This window comes from Dromiciops gliroides, chromosome 3 (genome assembly GCF_019393635.1).
Source record: "Dromiciops gliroides isolate mDroGli1 chromosome 3, mDroGli1.pri, whole genome shotgun sequence".
NCBI lineage: Eukaryota > Metazoa > Chordata > Mammalia > Microbiotheria > Microbiotheriidae > Dromiciops > Dromiciops gliroides.
In genome coordinates, this window is record NC_057863.1 from 529496926 (window position 1) to 529515944 (window position 19019).

The window sequence follows — 19019 nt, forward strand, 5'->3', positions numbered from 1 at the left end:
AACTTGTCCAATTACTCATTGGGGAAAGGCAAGCAAGTCATTCTTTTTGAAATTACCCATATTGCACCTCTTCTTATTCAGGATCTATAGGATACAAAGTTACCAGAAACATTTATTTGAATAATATTATGTATTTTGAATTTTTCTTAAATTTATTCAAATTTTATTAGTTAAGTATGGAAATAAGAGTCAAATGAAACATTCTAATCTGTTTAGACCATTTATTTGAAAACAGGAATTTCTTTAATATTACATTATTCTTTGTAGCATTGCCACATTCAGAGAAAAGGCTTAGAAACAATTGCATATAAATGACCACTTGAAAAAGTTGTAGAAAAAGTGCATTAAGGCTTATTTGTTTCAGAAGTTATACAATTGCCAGTGATTCTGAGCCACCTCAGTGACAATGTAAACTTGCAAAGCTGCTGAGAAAACAAAACATATATATACACACACACATATTCAAACATATGGATATGTTTGGTATAGCTTAGGTCATAATTAGTGGAAATTATGAATTTCCTGCAGTGGTCTCATGTATTCAAATTTGCATTATTCAAAGTTATAATTGTGTAAAATATGGTAACTGATTCCAGCCTAATGGGAAAATGCAGTGCAAATTTTAATAAAGTAAACACTTCAAGGGATTCATTATTTGCACTAATTGGCTGTACACTGTATACATGTGTTGGCTATACATTCAAATGGAATTACCATCCTGAAGCAATAATGTTACTATTCTTAATAAGATTTCATCTAATCCTATGGCATGACAAAAATAATTTATTTCATTTGAGAATTTTACTTCCAAGTACCTTTCTTTATAAGTTTGACTTCCTCCCACTACTAGCTTCAGTGCAGGTATATGCTGAATTTCTATTGACTATTCTATTTGCTTATCATATTAGAAAACTTATTAGAGTTAAGGGTTTATTAACCACCAATAGCCTTATAATACTGAATGGCCCATTTAAAATAGTTTCCCTAAAATGCAATCAAATGAGGCCTGTATTAAATCGGTCACATACTCTATGACTCATGACTCCAAGAGTCCATTATCGATATATAAAATAATTATTTTACAAGTGTACATATTAGTGTTCATTTCCTTTTGATTGGTTCAGCTGTACACAGGTATTATTTTGTTATGGAATATCTCTTAGAAAACACGTTTGGAATGTGAAAAGGACTAATATAAATTATATATACCCAAAAAGGATCATATTTTAAAAGAGCAGCAGTTTGTATGTTAAAATACATATAAAATGACTACACTTCTTTAACGAAGTACTTTAATTATAAAATACAAAGAAAGAAGGAAAATAGTGCCTTCTAGAAATTTGTTTTTCTGACAACACAGCAAATAGTAAAGTTGAAAGTTAGCAGTTGTGGCAAGATTTAAATCATAGATGGCCAATTGAGAAAATTTGGCACAAGAGTGAGTAGCTGTTAATCCCCAAATCTACTACTTTGCCTGAACTCTAGGCTTCAAAATCCCTAACTCCATTTCATGTGGTAAGGCAGACACAGCCTCATTTAGTGACATAGAATTTTCAAGGCATCATAGAAAACTCACGTTTTTCAACTTTAGAGTATTAGGCCTCTTTTGAAATTATAAGAAACTGTTCTTAATGTTCTATACAGATTTGTAGCAAGAAAATGGGGAGGAGGACAGAAAAAGGGCAACTTGAAAGAATATATGCATTTTTACAAATATTTCATGTCCAACTTCAAATGCTAGTAACATTTGAATTCAAAATCTTGGTACTCTGCTCAATGGACTTAAAACAGCATAGTTTAGTCATGTTCTTAAGTCTTCAGTGGGACACCAGATCTCAGACTTATGAAATGAATAAAAGTTAAAAACAGAATTTGTGGTGGTTACTCTATTATCATCCATTTGAGATTCATGGGAATAGAGTAGGGAAAATAACCTGCACTGTACTTCTAGGCAAAATGGCATTGATGTAGACATTGATAACGATAGCAACATACTTCCTTCTCATAATCCTATCTTCCTAGACTCTTTAAGTATTTTACTAACAAGTATCATTACCTTGATGATATAAGAATAAAAGCAAAGGAGAGAAAACAAGGAGAGAAATGCATACAGAATATAAACCAATACTAACAAAGAAGACTATAAAAGGCAGTTGTGAAACAGGATGAAAGGATTTAAAAAAAAATTTCCTAGGATTATTTCCAATTTTCTATATTTGTGAAGTCTAAGACTTTCCAAAGGGAACAGCTTCAGTCCGTAAGTACTGAGAGAGAGAGCATCAGCCACATTTCTAAAATGCTGCCCATTTTAAGTAAAACTCCTGGACTCATATATCTATATCTATAGATGCTGCCAAACTATTTTACTCTAGGACCTTGAAGTCCTGACATGTTGGTTTCTTTCTAATTATCGGCTTAAGCTAGGGAAAGGTACATAGCTCCAAATAACTATGAAAGCTAATACTACTAAGGGAAAGGTGGTCAAGGTAAAGAATACTGTGATTGAGATATTTTGATAGATCTAGCCAATGAAGTCTATCGACCACTTCCTTAACCCGATTCTGGATTGGTTCCTGCTCAAATGATGATGAAATGTTGTTCATCTTCTTATATGAGGGAAAAATAGCTTATCATCATTGTTATCATAATCTCTATCACTTTAAGTAGCATTATGAAGAGAGTAGAACATGACCTGTGCTGGATGATTAGCAAAGTTAATCTTTTGGGGAAGAAAGAGTGTAGGAAAAGGAAAAAGAGTTCAAGACTGGAAGGTGAATTGGAGATGAAAAAGTAGGGGAGATGGAGAAAGCTAAGGATATACTCCACTCCATGGCAGTCCTATTGGGGACAAGCAGGAAAGTGTGAAACCTCCAGAAGAAATGTGAGAAGAAACATTTATCTTATCTTTAAGAGGCAAAAAATCCAAACAAACAAACAACAACAAAACCAAACCACGATTGTTTATGCTGAGTCCTGGGAGTAGTGGGTGTGAAGAAAAAACAGGGAATCAGGTCTCCTTCAGAATGAGGACTGCCCAGACTAGATCTTTTGTCCCAGATATTCTCATGGTCATGATGCTATTTACAAAGATACTTACCCTGGATTCCCAGGAACAATAGTTAATTTTTTTTAAGGTTATTCTCTTTATTGAAAAGAGTCCTCAGAGTTCTGATTCCTTGTCAGCTTCATCTAGGTAGTACTCATCATCTGTAGTGGTATCAGTGTCAGATTCTGAATGCACCACAGGTTTATCCTTATAGGTGTTAAGCAGCTCCCTGGGAGACAAACCATCTTTTGGAATTTTGTTATCAGGAGAACTGGAGGTTAGTGACTCAGATCTATTTGCAGGATGACTCGCATCATCTGTTAGGAAGCCAGGGTTCTTAAGGAAATTTGGCCTCCACAACCTCCCTTCCGTGAGTGACCTCTTTACATTCTCCAAGAAAGCCAGCTGCTGTTCCTTCCCAAAAATTCCATAGTCAATTGGTCTGGAGATGGAGCTTGTAGACTTGGGACCAGTGGCCCTGGTCCTGTCCCTGCCGAGATCCCAGGTGTTATTTTCATCACAGGCAGAAAGTTCAGAAAAAGATCGGAACCTTCTTCCATACCCACTTTGAACAGGAAGTTCATTGCCAAGTTTCCATTTGTCCTGGGCATTGTCAGAAAAAGTACGTGCAGAAAGGTGTCGCTCACGGATTTTATAAGGTTGACTTATTTGCTGCTGATTACCAAGTACATTTATGTTTTTTAAACTCTTGGAACGATAGAGATTTGAGTCAGGCTCCCATTCTTGGGGTGAGATTTTTTGCTGTGACAGAGCACTGGGTGGCAGGATTCTTTCTTCAGAAGTCTTACATATAGCCTCAGATGGGAACTGAAGGCTCAGCTTCTTTAGATCATCAGAGAAATCCTCTGTCCCCACACTGGAAAGCATGGGTTGGGCTACAGTTTCATATCCTGTTTCCAAAGTTTGAGGGCATTTGCTTTTTTCTGCTGGTATTTCATCTGCTGGGTTTATGTTGCTCAGTGGTGATTCTGTTACATTCTCAACCCTATTTTTATTTGGTTTGGAACTGCTGGCCATTATTTTTTGCTCACTTACATAAGTGACAGGTTTCTTGATAGAATCTAAATGAGGCTGAAGAGGGGTCTTAGTCTTACTCACTTCAGCTGTTTGGAATACAAAGCTCTCAGTTCCACCAGGACCTGATTTCTTATATTCATGTATGGATTCTGGGATCCCAAAGGTGGGTTTAGCTGAAAGTGGAGACATCTGTGGTGTGTTAAGAGGTAAGCCACTGGTATTGGAATTGACTTCCTCTTGTGGGAAAATAGTAGCAATGTGCTTTCTGGGGCTGATATCTTTTGTTGAGAATTTTCTGCCGACTTTGGACAAAGCTGCCAGTTTTTGTTTAACAGAAGTTCTGTTTTTCCTTTTCTCTAGATTGATTTTTTCTTTGGTGCAACCCAAATCACTCTTAATTTCGTTTATTACCTTGGGAGGTGGATACTGATCACATGCCAGCCCCTGCATTTTCTCTTTAGCCTTTGTGTTCTGGGCATCTCCTACTTTATCCAACCTAATTAAATGCTTATCTGCATCACTTCCCTGAGATACTTCTTTTGGTTCCTTCAGTGACTTTTCTAAGTCAGGTTGACCATTATGGTTCGTTTCCCCAGTATGAAGTTTGAGTGAGTTGGAAGGGAGGGAAAAGTCTTTGCTTTGCAAAGCAGAATAAGTTTTTTCAATTATTTTCTGGTCATCTGTTTTAAGTTTCCCATTAGCAGCTTCTGGCTGTAAGTCTCTTGGATCATCATAGAAAGATGTAGCTCCAGGTACTGAGTTTATTTTGCCATTAACTTCTTCAGGAGAATAATTTCTGCTTCCAATAGACATAGCATCTATGTAGTGAGGCTCACATTTCCCTAAGAATTCTCCTATGCGAGGACTGCCATTAACATTATCTCCCAAATGGGTCTGCATGTCAGAAAGACTGTCTCTTTCACATACTTTAATGAACTGGTCAGGATTTTCAAGATTTCCTTCTCTAACAAGTTTACCATGAAGACTCGTTGGTGAGACAGATGTATGCCTGGTGTGATTCTGCCTTTTTTCTTGCCCCTCTTGATGGCCAGGAATGAAAGAAAAGGCATCCATACTTTTTCTTTGTATATCATCTGAGATTGTTTTAGCTGAACAATCATTTATTGCATTGAGTTCTTCTTTGCAAAGAGGAATACTTCTAACCATAGGAGAAAACCCAAAGGCCATTCCCTGTAATGTCTCTGCTTCAGTATATGGACTATGTGGTGACTGTAAAAGAGATGCTGTTTCAATGTCATGTGAGAAGGAATGCTTTCTCCATTGAACCCTGCTAACAGATGCCTTTGCACATGGAGATACAGGTGTTCCTGGTAATGATTGTGTGGAAGAATTGAATCGCTTCTTTACCAGAGAAACAGGGAATGTTGCATCCCCTACTGAAGCTGATTCTGGGGAGAAATGTATACTTTGTGTGTCACTTTTAAGGAGGTCACATAATTTTTTGTTGGATTTCCTTGGTAAAGTGTAATAGATTGAAACCACCTCGAGACATTTGACATTGTCTTCATCCCCAGAAACAGTGACTGTGCTTGTTGTCTTATATTTCTGCAGGTGTTGCCCACTTTGCTTTTCTGACACATCTAGGGGAAAAGATAAATGTTTTTCATCAGGGAGGGAAAATGTATTTGCAAAATTATCTGTCTGAGAAGAAGCCATTTTGTTCTGATTTTCAGAGTTGACTTGAAAACTTTCTGTTTGAGGATGATCTCTGGCTAGTTGTAAAGGATAGACTTTAATGGACGGGCTCTTTGCCTGAGTGGTAGATATCAGCTCCTCAGGCCTTTGTGTTAGAATAGAAGGTTCTGTGTCTAGGCCATAACATTTATCTCTTCTGTCCACACCACCTGAGGAACATGTCACGAGAGGCCTGGCCATGGTCCTTTTGATTTCAAATGGAGGGGGCCCTTTTCTAATAGCAGAAGGCACTATTTTTCTAAGATTTGTCATCATCTCTACAGGTACGGGCCTTAAAGGGGAAGAGTCCAAATGTATTTCAGGGCATTGCCTATCTGACTCAGAAGAATTGGAATTGTTTTTGTTTGAGAAGCATTTCTCTAGTGGATCTTCCATGTTCTTCTTTATTTGGAATGGAGGGGGGCCCTTCCTAAATGGGGTGGACATCATGTTGTCTGGCCTTATGTTGTCATTGATTAGAAAACTGGCTGATTTTCTTGGGAAGGTACAATAAATGTCAAGGGGCTCAAGAGACTGGGAATTATAGTGATCAGGGACTATGTCACTATTGTCATTACTCTCCTCTCTCAAGAAATTGCCTGATTTGCTTAATTTCTCAATACATGATATACGGTGCCTTATTTTCCCTTTTCCTCTCCCAAGACTGAAAAGATGGTCTGGATGGCATTTAGGAACATCCTTTACTTCCTTAACATCCCCAATAGCTTGGTTTTCTGAGGAGCTGAGTGGTAATTGATTATTTTGGTCCTTGTTACCAGAATAGGTCTTTTCATCACTTTTCTTTTGAGATGGGTCTTTTCCCAGAAGACTCATCTTTGAGAACATATCCTCTTCTGCTAATACATTAGATGTGAAATTTAATGAAGTAGCAGAGGGAGTTACTAAAGAAGCTAAGGAAGGACTTTTGGGAGAAAATGATGATGGAAGACCTTGACCATCATCTGGCAATGGTTCTAGGGAATGGTCTGATAGGACATGATGATTTTCAGCAAATGTGGTGCAGTTGGTAGGAGGAACCAAAGCATTTTTCAATCTAATACCTTGTACATCCTCAGCATCTGAAAGAAATGACTCTCCTGGATACTGTGGGTTTTGATCACTGGCAGTTCCTAGTTTCCAGTCTTCCTTTTCAGTGCTGGTAATGCAAACATTATTTATCCCTGATTCTTGCTGACAACCTTGATTTTGTTTGGGAAAAGACAATGATGTTTTGTTTTCCTGAGAGAAAGGAAATGAAGTTTCTGAATCTAGTTTTCTTTCCGTGGTAGAATCCTTTTCTCTTTTAAGTGCATTTGCTTTATCTCTGTTTGATATGTAAATCTTGGAAATATCCCTTCTGCCAAAGATTCCAGTTGGTTTTTTTGAACCTATATTAAAAACAGATCTGTTGTTGGAAAAGGAGGCCGAGTCCCTAGAAAGGGAATGCTGATAATCAGGTGTAATCTCAGTAATTGCTGATTGAGAAACAACTGATGATGTTTTATCTGCCAGGCCTGTCTCATCTACCTTGTTTAGTTGCCTCGCTTTTTCTGACACAGATTCTGTCAGGTCTTTCTCAGGATTCAACTCAGCAATCCAAGTGTTTGGTTGCCTTCTAGCAACAGTGACAGAGTCACCATTGGTTTCAATAAGTTCTGTTTGGCTTAAAGGAAGGGAGGCAGATTCATCAGGAGTATCCCCTTTGGTATCCCACAATGTAGTGGTAGCTTTTGGGAAGTCAGATCTTTGAGGGGTTTCTATTCTATGTGCAATTAAGGGCAGAGGAGTCTGAGCTGAGGATGACAAATTCTGAGTAGTTTCAGGCAAGTTGGTCTCTGCATTTGCATTTTCTTCCAATGGAGGCTGCTTCTGTTGATTTACTAGCATACTGGGTCTGACTTGACTTCTAGAATAAATATCCGGGGAAATCTGGAATTTGCTTCCTGTTGTATCCATGGAAGGTATGTGCAAATGTTCACAGCTTTCCTTTAAGGGTACTTGGGTAACATCTTGTGACTGGACTTCCATGTCCTCCAATACACATGTCTGAAAATTAGACTCCCTGTGAATTGATTCTTCTTGGTTTCTGGAAAAATTTGCTCTCCAGGGTTGAGATGGTATAGGAGTCTTATTACTATGGACAGCTGACCTCTCATTTACATCAGTTGAAATCATTTCAAAGTCTCCGTCAGAAGAAATGAATTCTTTGTTTCTGTGGTAAAAGTTGGACAAAGATGGAGTTTCTTCTCTTTTTCTCTGAAAAGGACTTCCTCCAAATTTTTGCAATCTCCTAGGGCCAATGGTGTTCCAACAGTATGGCCGTGAGAATTTGTTTTCATGTTGGTGGAATGGCATATTCTCAGAATTCTCAAAGGAATCAGGACTGGTTGCTCCGTCCCTGGTAGCATGTGGCCTAACACTTTGGTACATATTACTGGAACGGTAAAATTCGTATCTTCTATTGTCTTGAGGCCAAGTGGGGTATATATCCTGATTGACAGGGTCAACTTCCATTGGGGACTGTGCCCCCAGAAACTCTTCCTGGTACTGACTATCTCCAGGAGGATATGGCCTGTTCCATACAATAGATGACAAAGGAGTTCTCCTTGGACTCTGTTGATGGCTCCTTGGTACAAAAACACTCTTCCTCTGAGTATGGGATGGCAGATGTAGGCTATTTGCTGTGAAATGGCCAAAAGTAGGAGAGGCTGATTGCTGTGTCCTGTCAGAACACAGAGATGAACTGCTGAAGGTCCTGTGCACATATTCCTCTTGGGAGATCGTTTGTTCTCTTGAGCCATACATATCATAAATTGTTTTAGTTCTATAGGAGAAAGTTTTAAAACCTTCTCTAGGGGTCGATGGTCTTAGGATATCATAGATGGATGGATTTGAAGTTTCACCATACTTATTCCTATGTCCCTCCAAGAGATTGCCATTTCTGCTCGCAGTGTTGTGAAAAGGACTGATCTGTGTTCTGAGTCCAAAGTGGATTGGTCTTCGTGTATTCTTTGGACTTAGGGCTTGTTCCTGAGCCAGTTTGTTGTCCAAGTCATCTAAAACTAAAGGGATAAAATGAATTAAAGCTTGCTTTTGTAAAGTGATTGCATAGTCTAATTTAAATTTCTATTTATGCAATGCCTTTTTACCAAAAATTGCTCATTAATGATTCAACCTACATTCTATCGTCTTGAATGTAATAATTGAACGAATTACATTCAATTTTGTTGTGTTTTCAAGGTATTTTGCTTTTTAAAAAATAGTAGCATGATAGAGTATTCTAGTGGCACATACCAGGAGATTGCCCCCTGCCTGCCCCCCAAAAGTTTATGTAGTGTTTTCAGTAAGTACAGAAAGTTGTGTTATTCAAAGGATAAAGAAGGCTGTTAGTCGTGACTTCTTAGTTTTCTAATTTAGTCTGAATTTTGTTTGTTACTTTTAATTTTTAAGTCTTAAGATCCTGGCTTTGTTTTCTACCTGGGTGACTTTAGTTAAAACTGTGACTTAACCTTTCTGGGGCTCAGCTTTCTCATCTGCAAAACGAAGGGGTTGGAATAGATGTTATCGAAGATTAATCCAAGTCCTGAATATCTGGTCCTTTCACTTGAGTTCCAGACTCACTTTATCAATAATCAGCTGTTTTACCTTGGGCAAGTCATTTCATCTCTCCAGGCCTCAGTTTCTTCATCTGTAGAATGAGGGAGTTGAACAAGATGGCTTCTAAGGTTCCTCTTATATTTAAAATTCTACAATTGAGGTTTCTCTCATTCCTCTATTCCAAACACCTCTTCTTCCCTTATATACTTGGGATATTATTGCGAAAAGAACAGAAGAATAATAATCACCCCTCACCCCAGTCTTCCCTTATTTTTTATTATTAAATAAAATACTGAGCCTAATTCTGGTAGGATTTCACAATACTTTAAATAACAGGTTTTTTTTGGGGGGGGCAGGGCAATGAGGGTTAAGTGACTTGCCCAGGGTCACACAGCTAGTTAGTGTCAAGTGCCTGAGGCTGGATTTGAACTCAGGTCCTCCTGAATCCAGGGGTGATGCCCTATCCACTGTGCCATCTAGCTGCTCCTAAATAACAGTTTTAAGGGGTGAAAACAGAGAAAGAGATCAATGCCTTTTCCCTATTTCCTACTGAGTCTTGAAATCATATTTTACATATTTTCCTCAATAAATGTGAAGATTTAAAGAATAGGAACAGAACAGTAGAATTACTAGAATCTTTGATCTTTAAGGGACCATAAGGATCATTTAGGCCAGCCCCCACATCTAATGCATATCCCTCTAGAATTCCATCAAAAAGTAATCTTCCAGCTTCTATTCAGTTACTTCTAGTCATAAGAAATCTACAACCTTCTGAAGTCACCTATTCCACATTCAGATAGAATTATTTGGAATTTTTTCCTTTACATTGTTTAAGACTCTGCCTGTCTTTTTTATCCATTGTTTCTAGACCTGCGTAAAATTCTAGATTTGGAGTTGAGGAACTGGGGTCAAACCTGCCAGTTACTATATGTGTGACTTGGAGCAAGTCATTAACCTCTCTAAAGTGTTCTTTTTTTTTTTTTTTGCAGGGCAATTGGGGTTAAGTGACTTGCCCAGGGTCACACAGCTAGTAAGTGTTAAGTGTCTGAGGTCAGATTTGAACTCAGGTACTCCTGAATCCAGGGCCGGTGCTCTATCCACTGCACCATCTAGCTGCCCCAACTAAAGTGTTCTTAACTACAACAAGAAGGACTTTGGTTAGGTAACTTCAAAGGCTGCTTTTTCTCTAAATCTACAGTCCTACACAATCCTAATGTCTTCAAAGAAGTCATTGATAAAAATGTGTAACAGAACAGAATTGAGTCCTGAGACTTGAGGCAGTCCATCAGAGATACCCCCCACCCAAACTGGCACATTACTCTATTAATGAAATGTCTTGGTTCAATCACTTCTAAATCCACACAACAACTCCACTTCTATGTGGTTCAAGTTTCTCTTTTTTCCACAGGATATCAAGGGAGAATTTGTTAAATGCCTTGCTGAAATCAGGATAAAGTATTCCCCTGATCTACCAATTAGTGGCCTCGTCAAACATGGCCATACTTTTAGGTGTCAAATTCTCTGAGGCTACTGTATTGAACAAACATTTTGAAGTAACCTTTTATTTCCTCCTAAGGGTAAGAACTAAAATATTCATTTCTTTTAAGAAATTCTAATATACAATGATTCCAACTGATAGACAAATTAGGGAGTGGTAATTATTTTAATTTTGAAAAAAATCTTTAATACAAGAGGTTTTATCACAAAATTCCTTCCAGTAGTGAGTCCCCCTTAGCACATTTTAAAACAACTATTTTGGAGAAAAAAATTATTTTGTTCAGTTAGGCATTTATTTTATTTATGTTATATTTATTTTATATATTATATATAGGTATTTATATATAATTTACAAACTATAATTGAGTTCATAGAAATAAGAGAGATTTCTGTCACTCTTATTGAATTAAAGAAAATTCCGATATTGCTTATCAGGGTCTTCCTGGATTTTGCCTTTGAGGTCGTTTAGAGTTCAACAGCTGGTAGAAGGTAACAACAAGGATCTTAGGAGAGGCAACCAAGAAGTCTCCAGGGAATCACCATCATGAGTACCATCACTGTCATCACCAGTAGCAGCGGCAACATTAGCAACATTTAAATAGCTCTTTAAGGTTCTCAAAGCACTTTTTTTACATGTATTATATTGTTTAACCTTGAAATTATAAATCTGCAAATGTAGAAATGTCATGTAATAAAATACATTATCTATTTAACCCTCCTCCACCCCAAATTCCTGAAGACCAGTTTTAGGGGGACAGCCTGTAATTTCATCAATGTAGGGAACTCTAAGTTAGGAAATTCCTTCCATCAACATAAATCTATAACCTATAAGTCTTAAGGGGTTGCCTGCTTTGCACTGAGAAGTTAAGGATCACACAGTCAGTTTGTGTCAGGGATGGAACTAGAAGCCAGGTCATCCCAACTGCAAGGCCTGCCTTATATCTGTAACCCCAAGTCCATAAAATTATTTTCCTTTATTAGATAAATGAAGTAAACTACATCAAAATATGGAGCAAAGGAAAAGAAAAGCAACAACCAAGTACAGGCAGGACACTGTCTCTCTCTCTCTCTTTTTTTTTTAGCTATTAAAACTGGTAACAAATTCTTTGTGATGCCTTATGTAGCCTGTTCACAGCTGGGTGTTTCTCCCTAGAATTCTAGATTCACAAAAATGTTTTACTCACAATTCTGTGTTTTCAAAATAGCTTGAAACAGCCTTCTTCCATTAATGAAATTGGCTTTCCACTGGAGCAGGCCTCTCTCTCTCCTGGGCTCCAGAAATTTACTGTCAGACCTCTTTGACTTAACTTTTTTTTTTTTTTTAAACTAGAGGTCTAAAGTGATATCAGGAACTGAGATGACATCATTCTCCAGGTCGTAGGTTATTTCAGTTATTTCCTCAAGTTGAAGCTGGGGAATGACTGTGCAAATTACTTTCTTAAAGGGGCAGACTCTTTCAAAACAGAAAAATGTTTTCTGTTTTGAAGGTATTGCTTTGTGGGGCTTATGGAACTAGGCTCAATACTTTAAAGTTATATGACAAGTTATAAACAAATTGTTTCTTCAAGTGGCTACAGATTCTAATTGGGCAATAAAGGTAAATTAAGAATGCTATTTGAATAGGTAGAGGTCTAGGATTGTAGATTTTAGAGCTAGAAGGGAATATTGACTTAATAGATATGAATCACAAGAAGCACATGTGCATTTTGATGTTGTATTTTGGATTTTGATCACTGGCAGAGGAAGCTCTCGGGGAATGAATCTCTTTGCTGTTGAAGATCAATACCCTGTCTATAATCTCTAGTTTTAGAGTTGTCTAGAGCATTGAAATGTTAAGTGACATATATAGGTTATACCAGATCTTCCTCACTCAGGTCAGCTCTCCTACCATTATGTCACTCTTCTTCCCTACTCTTCTTTTTTCCATAAACATGTGAACAAAATTTTTAGGTAAAGAACACCCGAATTAACACACCAGAGGCTCTTAGGACTGGAAAGGGCCTTACACTATTTCATTTAGTCCAATATTTTATAGATAACTGAGAAATATAGTGAATATATACAGAATACTGAGAAATCTACTGAGAACATACAGACTATAGATACAGAAAACTGAAGCCCACAGTAACTTAATAATAGCTAGCATTTATACAGCCATTTAAAGTCTGCAAAGTCTTTTATCTATGTTATCCCATTTGATCTTCACCACAATCTTTTTTTTTTTTTTTAGTGAGGCAATTGGGGTTAAGTGACTTGTCCAGGGTCACACAGCTAGTAAGTGTGTAAAGTGTCTGAGGCCGGATTTGAACTCAGGTCCTCCTGAATCCAGGGCCGGTTCTCTATCCACTGCGCCACCTAGCTGCCCCCACCACAATCTTTTGAGGTAGGTACTATTGTTATCCCCATTTTGCAGATGAAGAAACAGCCTGAGAAATGTTAAGTGATTTGCCTAGGATCACCACTTAACTATTTTAAAACTACTTTCCTAGGATAACTACTTTAATGACTGGGTCTGAGGGTGGGGGGAGTGGGGGTGGGCAGGGACTATACATAAGATACACTTTTAAGTTTAATCTGCATTATTAGCATCTTCATCACTTTCTTAAGCCATAAATCAATTTAATCAACAAAACAATAAATCAAGCTCTGATTACCATTTATATGACTTATAGGTAAATTCGTATTTGCCGATTTTTGAGTTATAAATGCTCTCAATGAAAATTTAGCAATCTATTATAAAGAGACAATAGGAGCTGAATCCAGCATACTCTAGCCACAAACCTAATAAGTTTCTGGGGGAGGATTTGCACTCAGGTCTTCCTAAGTCTAATATTGCGCTACTGAAAGGTCATACTGAAATTTTTTTTTTTTTTTAGTGAAGCAATTGGGATTAAGTGACTTTCCCAGGGTCACACAGCTAGTAAGTGTTAAGTGTCTGAAGCTGGATTTGAACTCAGGTACTCCTGACTCCAAGGCCAGTGCTCTATCCACTGCGCCATCTAGCTGCCCCCAAACTGAAAATTTTAAACATCCAGATGTAGCACAAAAGTCTGTTGATCCCTAGTCCAGTGATTTTTCTGCCATGCCATGTTTGGCTACTCATCATGCACAGTACCTTAGAATTTTTGGGGGGGGGGGACAGCAGAGGAGTTTATGAAGGCAATTCAATTCACAGACTTACCACGAAAGAATTCATTCTCTAGCTGGGAAGCATCCCATGGAGGAATGCCACTTCCTTCCCTCATTCCTGCAGGCTTTGGGGAAAATGCTGTATTTGACGATTCACTGTTCAATGGTGAGTTGTATATTCCTGCCTGTGAATTTTAAAGGGAAAAATAGAGGTTAATTTTAGGTCTTTCACAAACATACTACTCTACATAGAAGCCTACAGACTTGATTTATGTATTGAATATCTTCCCACATCCTTTTTGAAAATTTTTGGAAAATTCTAAAAAATTTTAGCCTTAGACCTACAAAGTAACTTTCCTGACATGTTTTTCCCCCCATATATCATGTTTAATGATTTTTTCTATTTGAAATTGATAATAAGCCTCACTATACCACTATTCATTCTTTTTTAAAAAAATTCACTCTTTTAATAAGAAAATACAAAAGTAACAGGTCCATGGGCAGTCCTCTCAACTTCTAGGAGCCATATTTTTCTTATTATAGGACTTAACATAACTCAAGCCTCTAAAGAACTCTGAAAATAGGTGCAAAAGTCAGCAAGCATTTATTAAGTGCTTACCACAAGTCAGGCACCATGCTAAGTGGAAGGGGTTTTAAGAAAGTAAAAAGCATGACTGCTGCCCTCAAGGAGCTCACAGAATGGGAGAGACAACATGCAAAAAACTGCATACACACAAAATATACATGTAACTGGGAGATAATCTCAGAAGGAAGCTAGCAATGGGGATTGGGGTATGTGGGCAAGCAAATTGGTAGAATTTGAACAGTCTTGTAGGAAGGCAGGGAGGCCAGAGATGAGAGGATAGGGCATTCCAGAAACGGGAGACTGCCAGTGTAAAGGTAAAAATTCAGGAGGTAGAGTATGGTGTCTAAGGAACAGCAAGCTGGCTGATGTCACTGGATTGTAGAGTTAGTGGAAGGGAGATAAGTATACAAAATATACAAAGACTGAGATCTAGGACTGGCCAGGTTGTGAAAGGCTTTAAAAGCCAAAGAGAACATTTCACATTTAATTGTGAAGGTAATAGGGAGCCACAAGAGTTTATTAGATAAGAGGTGACATGGTCAGACAGACCTGTGCTTTAGGAAAATCATTTTGACAGCTGAATGGAAGATAAACTGGAGTGAAAAGAGACTTGAGGCCTGGAGACCAACCAGCAGGCTATTGCAGTAGAATAGGTGTGAGGTAATAAGGGCCTGTATCAGGACTGACTATACAGGAGATGTGAGGGTAGAAATGTGGGATAAATTCCAGTGAGGAGCCGATCATGACAGTGAGGAGTCTAGGTTGCAAGCCTGGGTCACCTTGTACCCTCAAGTGTAATAGGGAAATTAGAAAGACAGTAGGATCTGGGAGGAAAGATGAGTTCTGTTTTGGACATGTTGAGTTTGAGATGTCTATGGGACATAATTCCTAGACCTCTTATAAGACAGAAGATGGAAGAGGCCAATCCTACTTCACTCAGATTTAAGGAAGTGTTTCTTAGGTATTTACCTGTTAAGGAGGTCACAATCAAATACCTACAGGGTTATTAATATCCTATTAATAATGAATATTATAATACAAATATATAATCTCATTAGACCATGAGTTCCTTGAGAGCAAGGATTTGGTTGGGTTTTTTTGTTTGTTTGTTTGGTTTGTTGTTTTGCTTTTCTTTTAATCCCCAGTGCTTAGTACAGTGGCACAAAGTATGAATTTAATAAATGTTTACTGACTGACTATGATCTGGAGATCATAAAAGCTCCCAAAGTCTCTTGTTTAAAAAGCATCTCCTTTTGCCTGTTATGGTTTTCTATGGTTAACCTAATTCATTAAAGCTGTAGTTACACATTAAAACAAAGTGAAAGCTTGAGCTGAAAGTTCAGTAACTCCTTTGGAAAAAATGCTGAAAGTTTTGGTCTTGATGATTGACTTTATTTCATGCAGAATGATGTAAACAAGAGCCTAAAGTGCTTTAGTCAGTAAGTACTTGACTTGTGAAATGACAAGAGAGAAGATCCAAAGGCAGCAACAATTAAGAATATCATTTTGTTCACAAAATCTTGATTAGGAGGATAGTGAAAGATTATGAGTAGTGTCACCTCATAGAATAGCAAGAAGCAGTAGAGAGTAAAGCCAGTTTAAGGAAATCTTGGCAAGATCAATAACTAACCAAATTCATCCTGAGAACATTTAAGGACAAAACTCAGAGGACAACAAAGAAATGAATAATTGAGATTTGTAAAGATTTTTATGACAAACTATTCACCATTAGGAAAAGTAAGAACCACTGCATTTGGATTTTAGCAGCACATTCCTGGATATACTTATAGAGGAGGTAGAAATGTCATGTAAGAGAAGACAGTAAAAACACTTGGATTAGGTGAAGTATACAGAGAGATTTGTGCTTGAGGTGACACAATCGTGAGCATTTTGAAGGATTGATTGACAAGGTATCTAAAACAGAAGATACAAAAGTTGTGGGAAAATCTTATATCTTATTAATACCAAAAAAAGGAACTTTGAGACCATCAACAACTACTGACCTATATGCCTATTTCCTGTCCATATAAATTTTTAATGATAATAATCTGTATATACATTTGCAAGAATCCTTGATGAAGACATTAGTAGGAAACATGCAGGCTTTTATGTGATTTTCCACAGTAGACCAAATCTATACAATCATAGAATTGACTAAAAAATGTAAACAAAAAGCTTTTGATTTAGGAGCAAAACACTGCCTGGAAGATTCTATTCTAAGAAGGTGTCTCCCATGCATACATCAAAAATATATCCAATTCCTTGAAAGATATGACAATACTTGTTCAACAAACCCTCTGATCCACAATATGAAAAGAGGCATAAAACAAGGAATTATATGCTTTGGTACTGTCATGGGAGATTCATACTCACTCAATAGGAGTTTGATCTAATCATCTACACAGGAAACATAAGTGGATGAAGAATGCCTAATGTTTGGATTATGAGCTGCATTTATATGGATATAAGGGATTCCCTATGGGTAGTGGAGTCCCAATAAAGCTGTATTGCAGAGGGGAAAGACTAGAAGAAAGGAAGACAATTACAATAGTCCAGATCAAGAAGGGTATAACAATGGTCTTCATGAAGATGTTGGGAATGTGAATGGAAAGGAAGGATCTAGATGCAGAACATTGTGTGTTTTTAGTTTTTTTTTTTCTTTTTTAGTGAGGCAATTGGGGTTAAGTGACTTGCCCAGGGTCACACAGCTAGTAAGTGTGTGTTAAGTGTCTGAGGCCGGATTTGAACTCAGGTACTCCTGACTCCAGGGCCGGTGCTCTATCCACTGCACCACCTAGCTGCCCCACATTGTGTGTTTTAAAAAATTTAATTGCTATTGCTATAGATACCAGTTTTGGTTAAGTGTCATATTAATTTATCAATATTATACCAGTAAAAGATTGACCACTCATCTCCCTAACTTATCGTGGTCTCAGGCAGTGTAGTAGAGAAGGCAGGGAGAGGAGCAAAAGCAGGGAAAAAAGCCCCAAAAGCCCCATGCTGTCTCTTAGGGAGAGGGCATGTGGTATCAAGGAGACTCAAGAGAGACAGAGACCATGTGGTCTCAGAGAACCAAGAGAAAGCTCAGAAGAGTATAGGAGAGAGTATAAATAGAAGAAAAGAGGAGTGAGGACTGTCTTGGGAACATATCTCATACTTAAAGGGACTTCAGAGACCACCTAGTCCAAATACCTTATTTGACAAAAAAGGAAACTGAGTCACAAAGAGATCAACTGACTTGCCCAAAGACATTCAGTAAGTGGCAGGGCTGGGATTTGAAGTTGAAGGAATACCTCCATAGGTATCCCTCCTCCCAGAAAATCTCTTGCCAGTTCTAAGATTTTATGATCCTATCAACTCAGCTATGACTGGCCAAACATCTTACTATGAAGTAACCCTGGATTCTTTGTGAACTTCTCTGGGCAGCCAAACCTGCTGAACAGATACCAGAGTTCAGGTTTACTGATAATATCAAATGCTTTATGAAAGTCAACAAATTAATTTTAGAGGAATTATTGTAGTTTTCCTTTATCTTCTCTATGGAAAGGCCCCGTTTATCAACCCACCTCATGGGTCCCAAAATATGGCATGAAACCACACCACTTGGTATTGCTGTGCAAAGAGCAATGTGGTATGCTCAGGCGTCTGGCCACAAAGCCTCAGCTCAGTGTTCAGCCAGTGATAGAGAGGAGTGTCTGGCAAGGGTTGTTTCTAGCACTTAAGACATGCCTTGCATCCAGCATGCACTTAATAAATATCGAATTGGAATATTAGTCATCCTTCAGGTGTTTCCTCTTGAATATAGTGATTATTGCAGCATCTTTGTAATCTTATGGATTTCACTTTTGGCCTCATTTTAGTGGAAGAGAAATTTTGGGGGGAAGGGAGATGTGAACTCACATGAAATCATTCTCAGATAAAGAAACTCCTTTCACCATTGCAAGGTGACACTTCTCTGCTACTAAAAATAGCAGAAAATTGCCTAGGTTTAAATATAATACTATCTAGGTTTTATGTATTTTTATTTATTTTGTTCAGTAGTTCCCTATTACATTCTTTTTTTTTTTAGGTGAGGCAATTGGGGTTAAGTGACTTGTCCAGGGTCACATAGCTAGTGTCAAGTGTCTGAGGCCAGATTTGAACTCAGGTCCTCCTGAATCCAGAGCCGAATGCTTTATCCACTGTGGCCACCTAGCTGCTCCTCCCTATTACATTTTTTTTTCGGTAAGGCAATTGGGGTTAAGTGACTTGCCCCGGGTCACACAGCTAGTAGTGTTAAGTGTCTGAGGCCGGATTTTGAACTCAGGTACTCCTGAATCCAGGGCCGGTGCTTTATCCACTGCGCCACCTAGCTGCCCCCCTATTACATTTTAATCCGGTTCAAGCTATAGTTGAGAGCACTGGGGACTAAATGGAACCCAGCCTGTTTGA

The 19019-nt window shown here is 38.0% G+C and overlaps 1 protein-coding gene across 1 annotated transcript in view; it reads right to left on the bottom strand.

The window, feature by feature from the left end:
- Positions 1-204: 204 nt before the first annotated feature.
- Positions 205-19019, bottom strand: part of EXPH5 (exophilin 5) — a 110559-nt gene continuing 91744 nt past the window's right edge. Inside the window, exons 5-6 of the mRNA XM_043998896.1 lie at positions 14055-14187; positions 205-8841 (exon numbers count right to left, since the gene is read on the bottom strand). Coding sequence (XP_043854831.1) covers positions 3161-8841; positions 14055-14187 — 5814 coding nt within the window. The 3' untranslated portion in view covers positions 205-3160. The remainder of the gene's footprint in view (positions 8842-14054; positions 14188-19019) is intronic.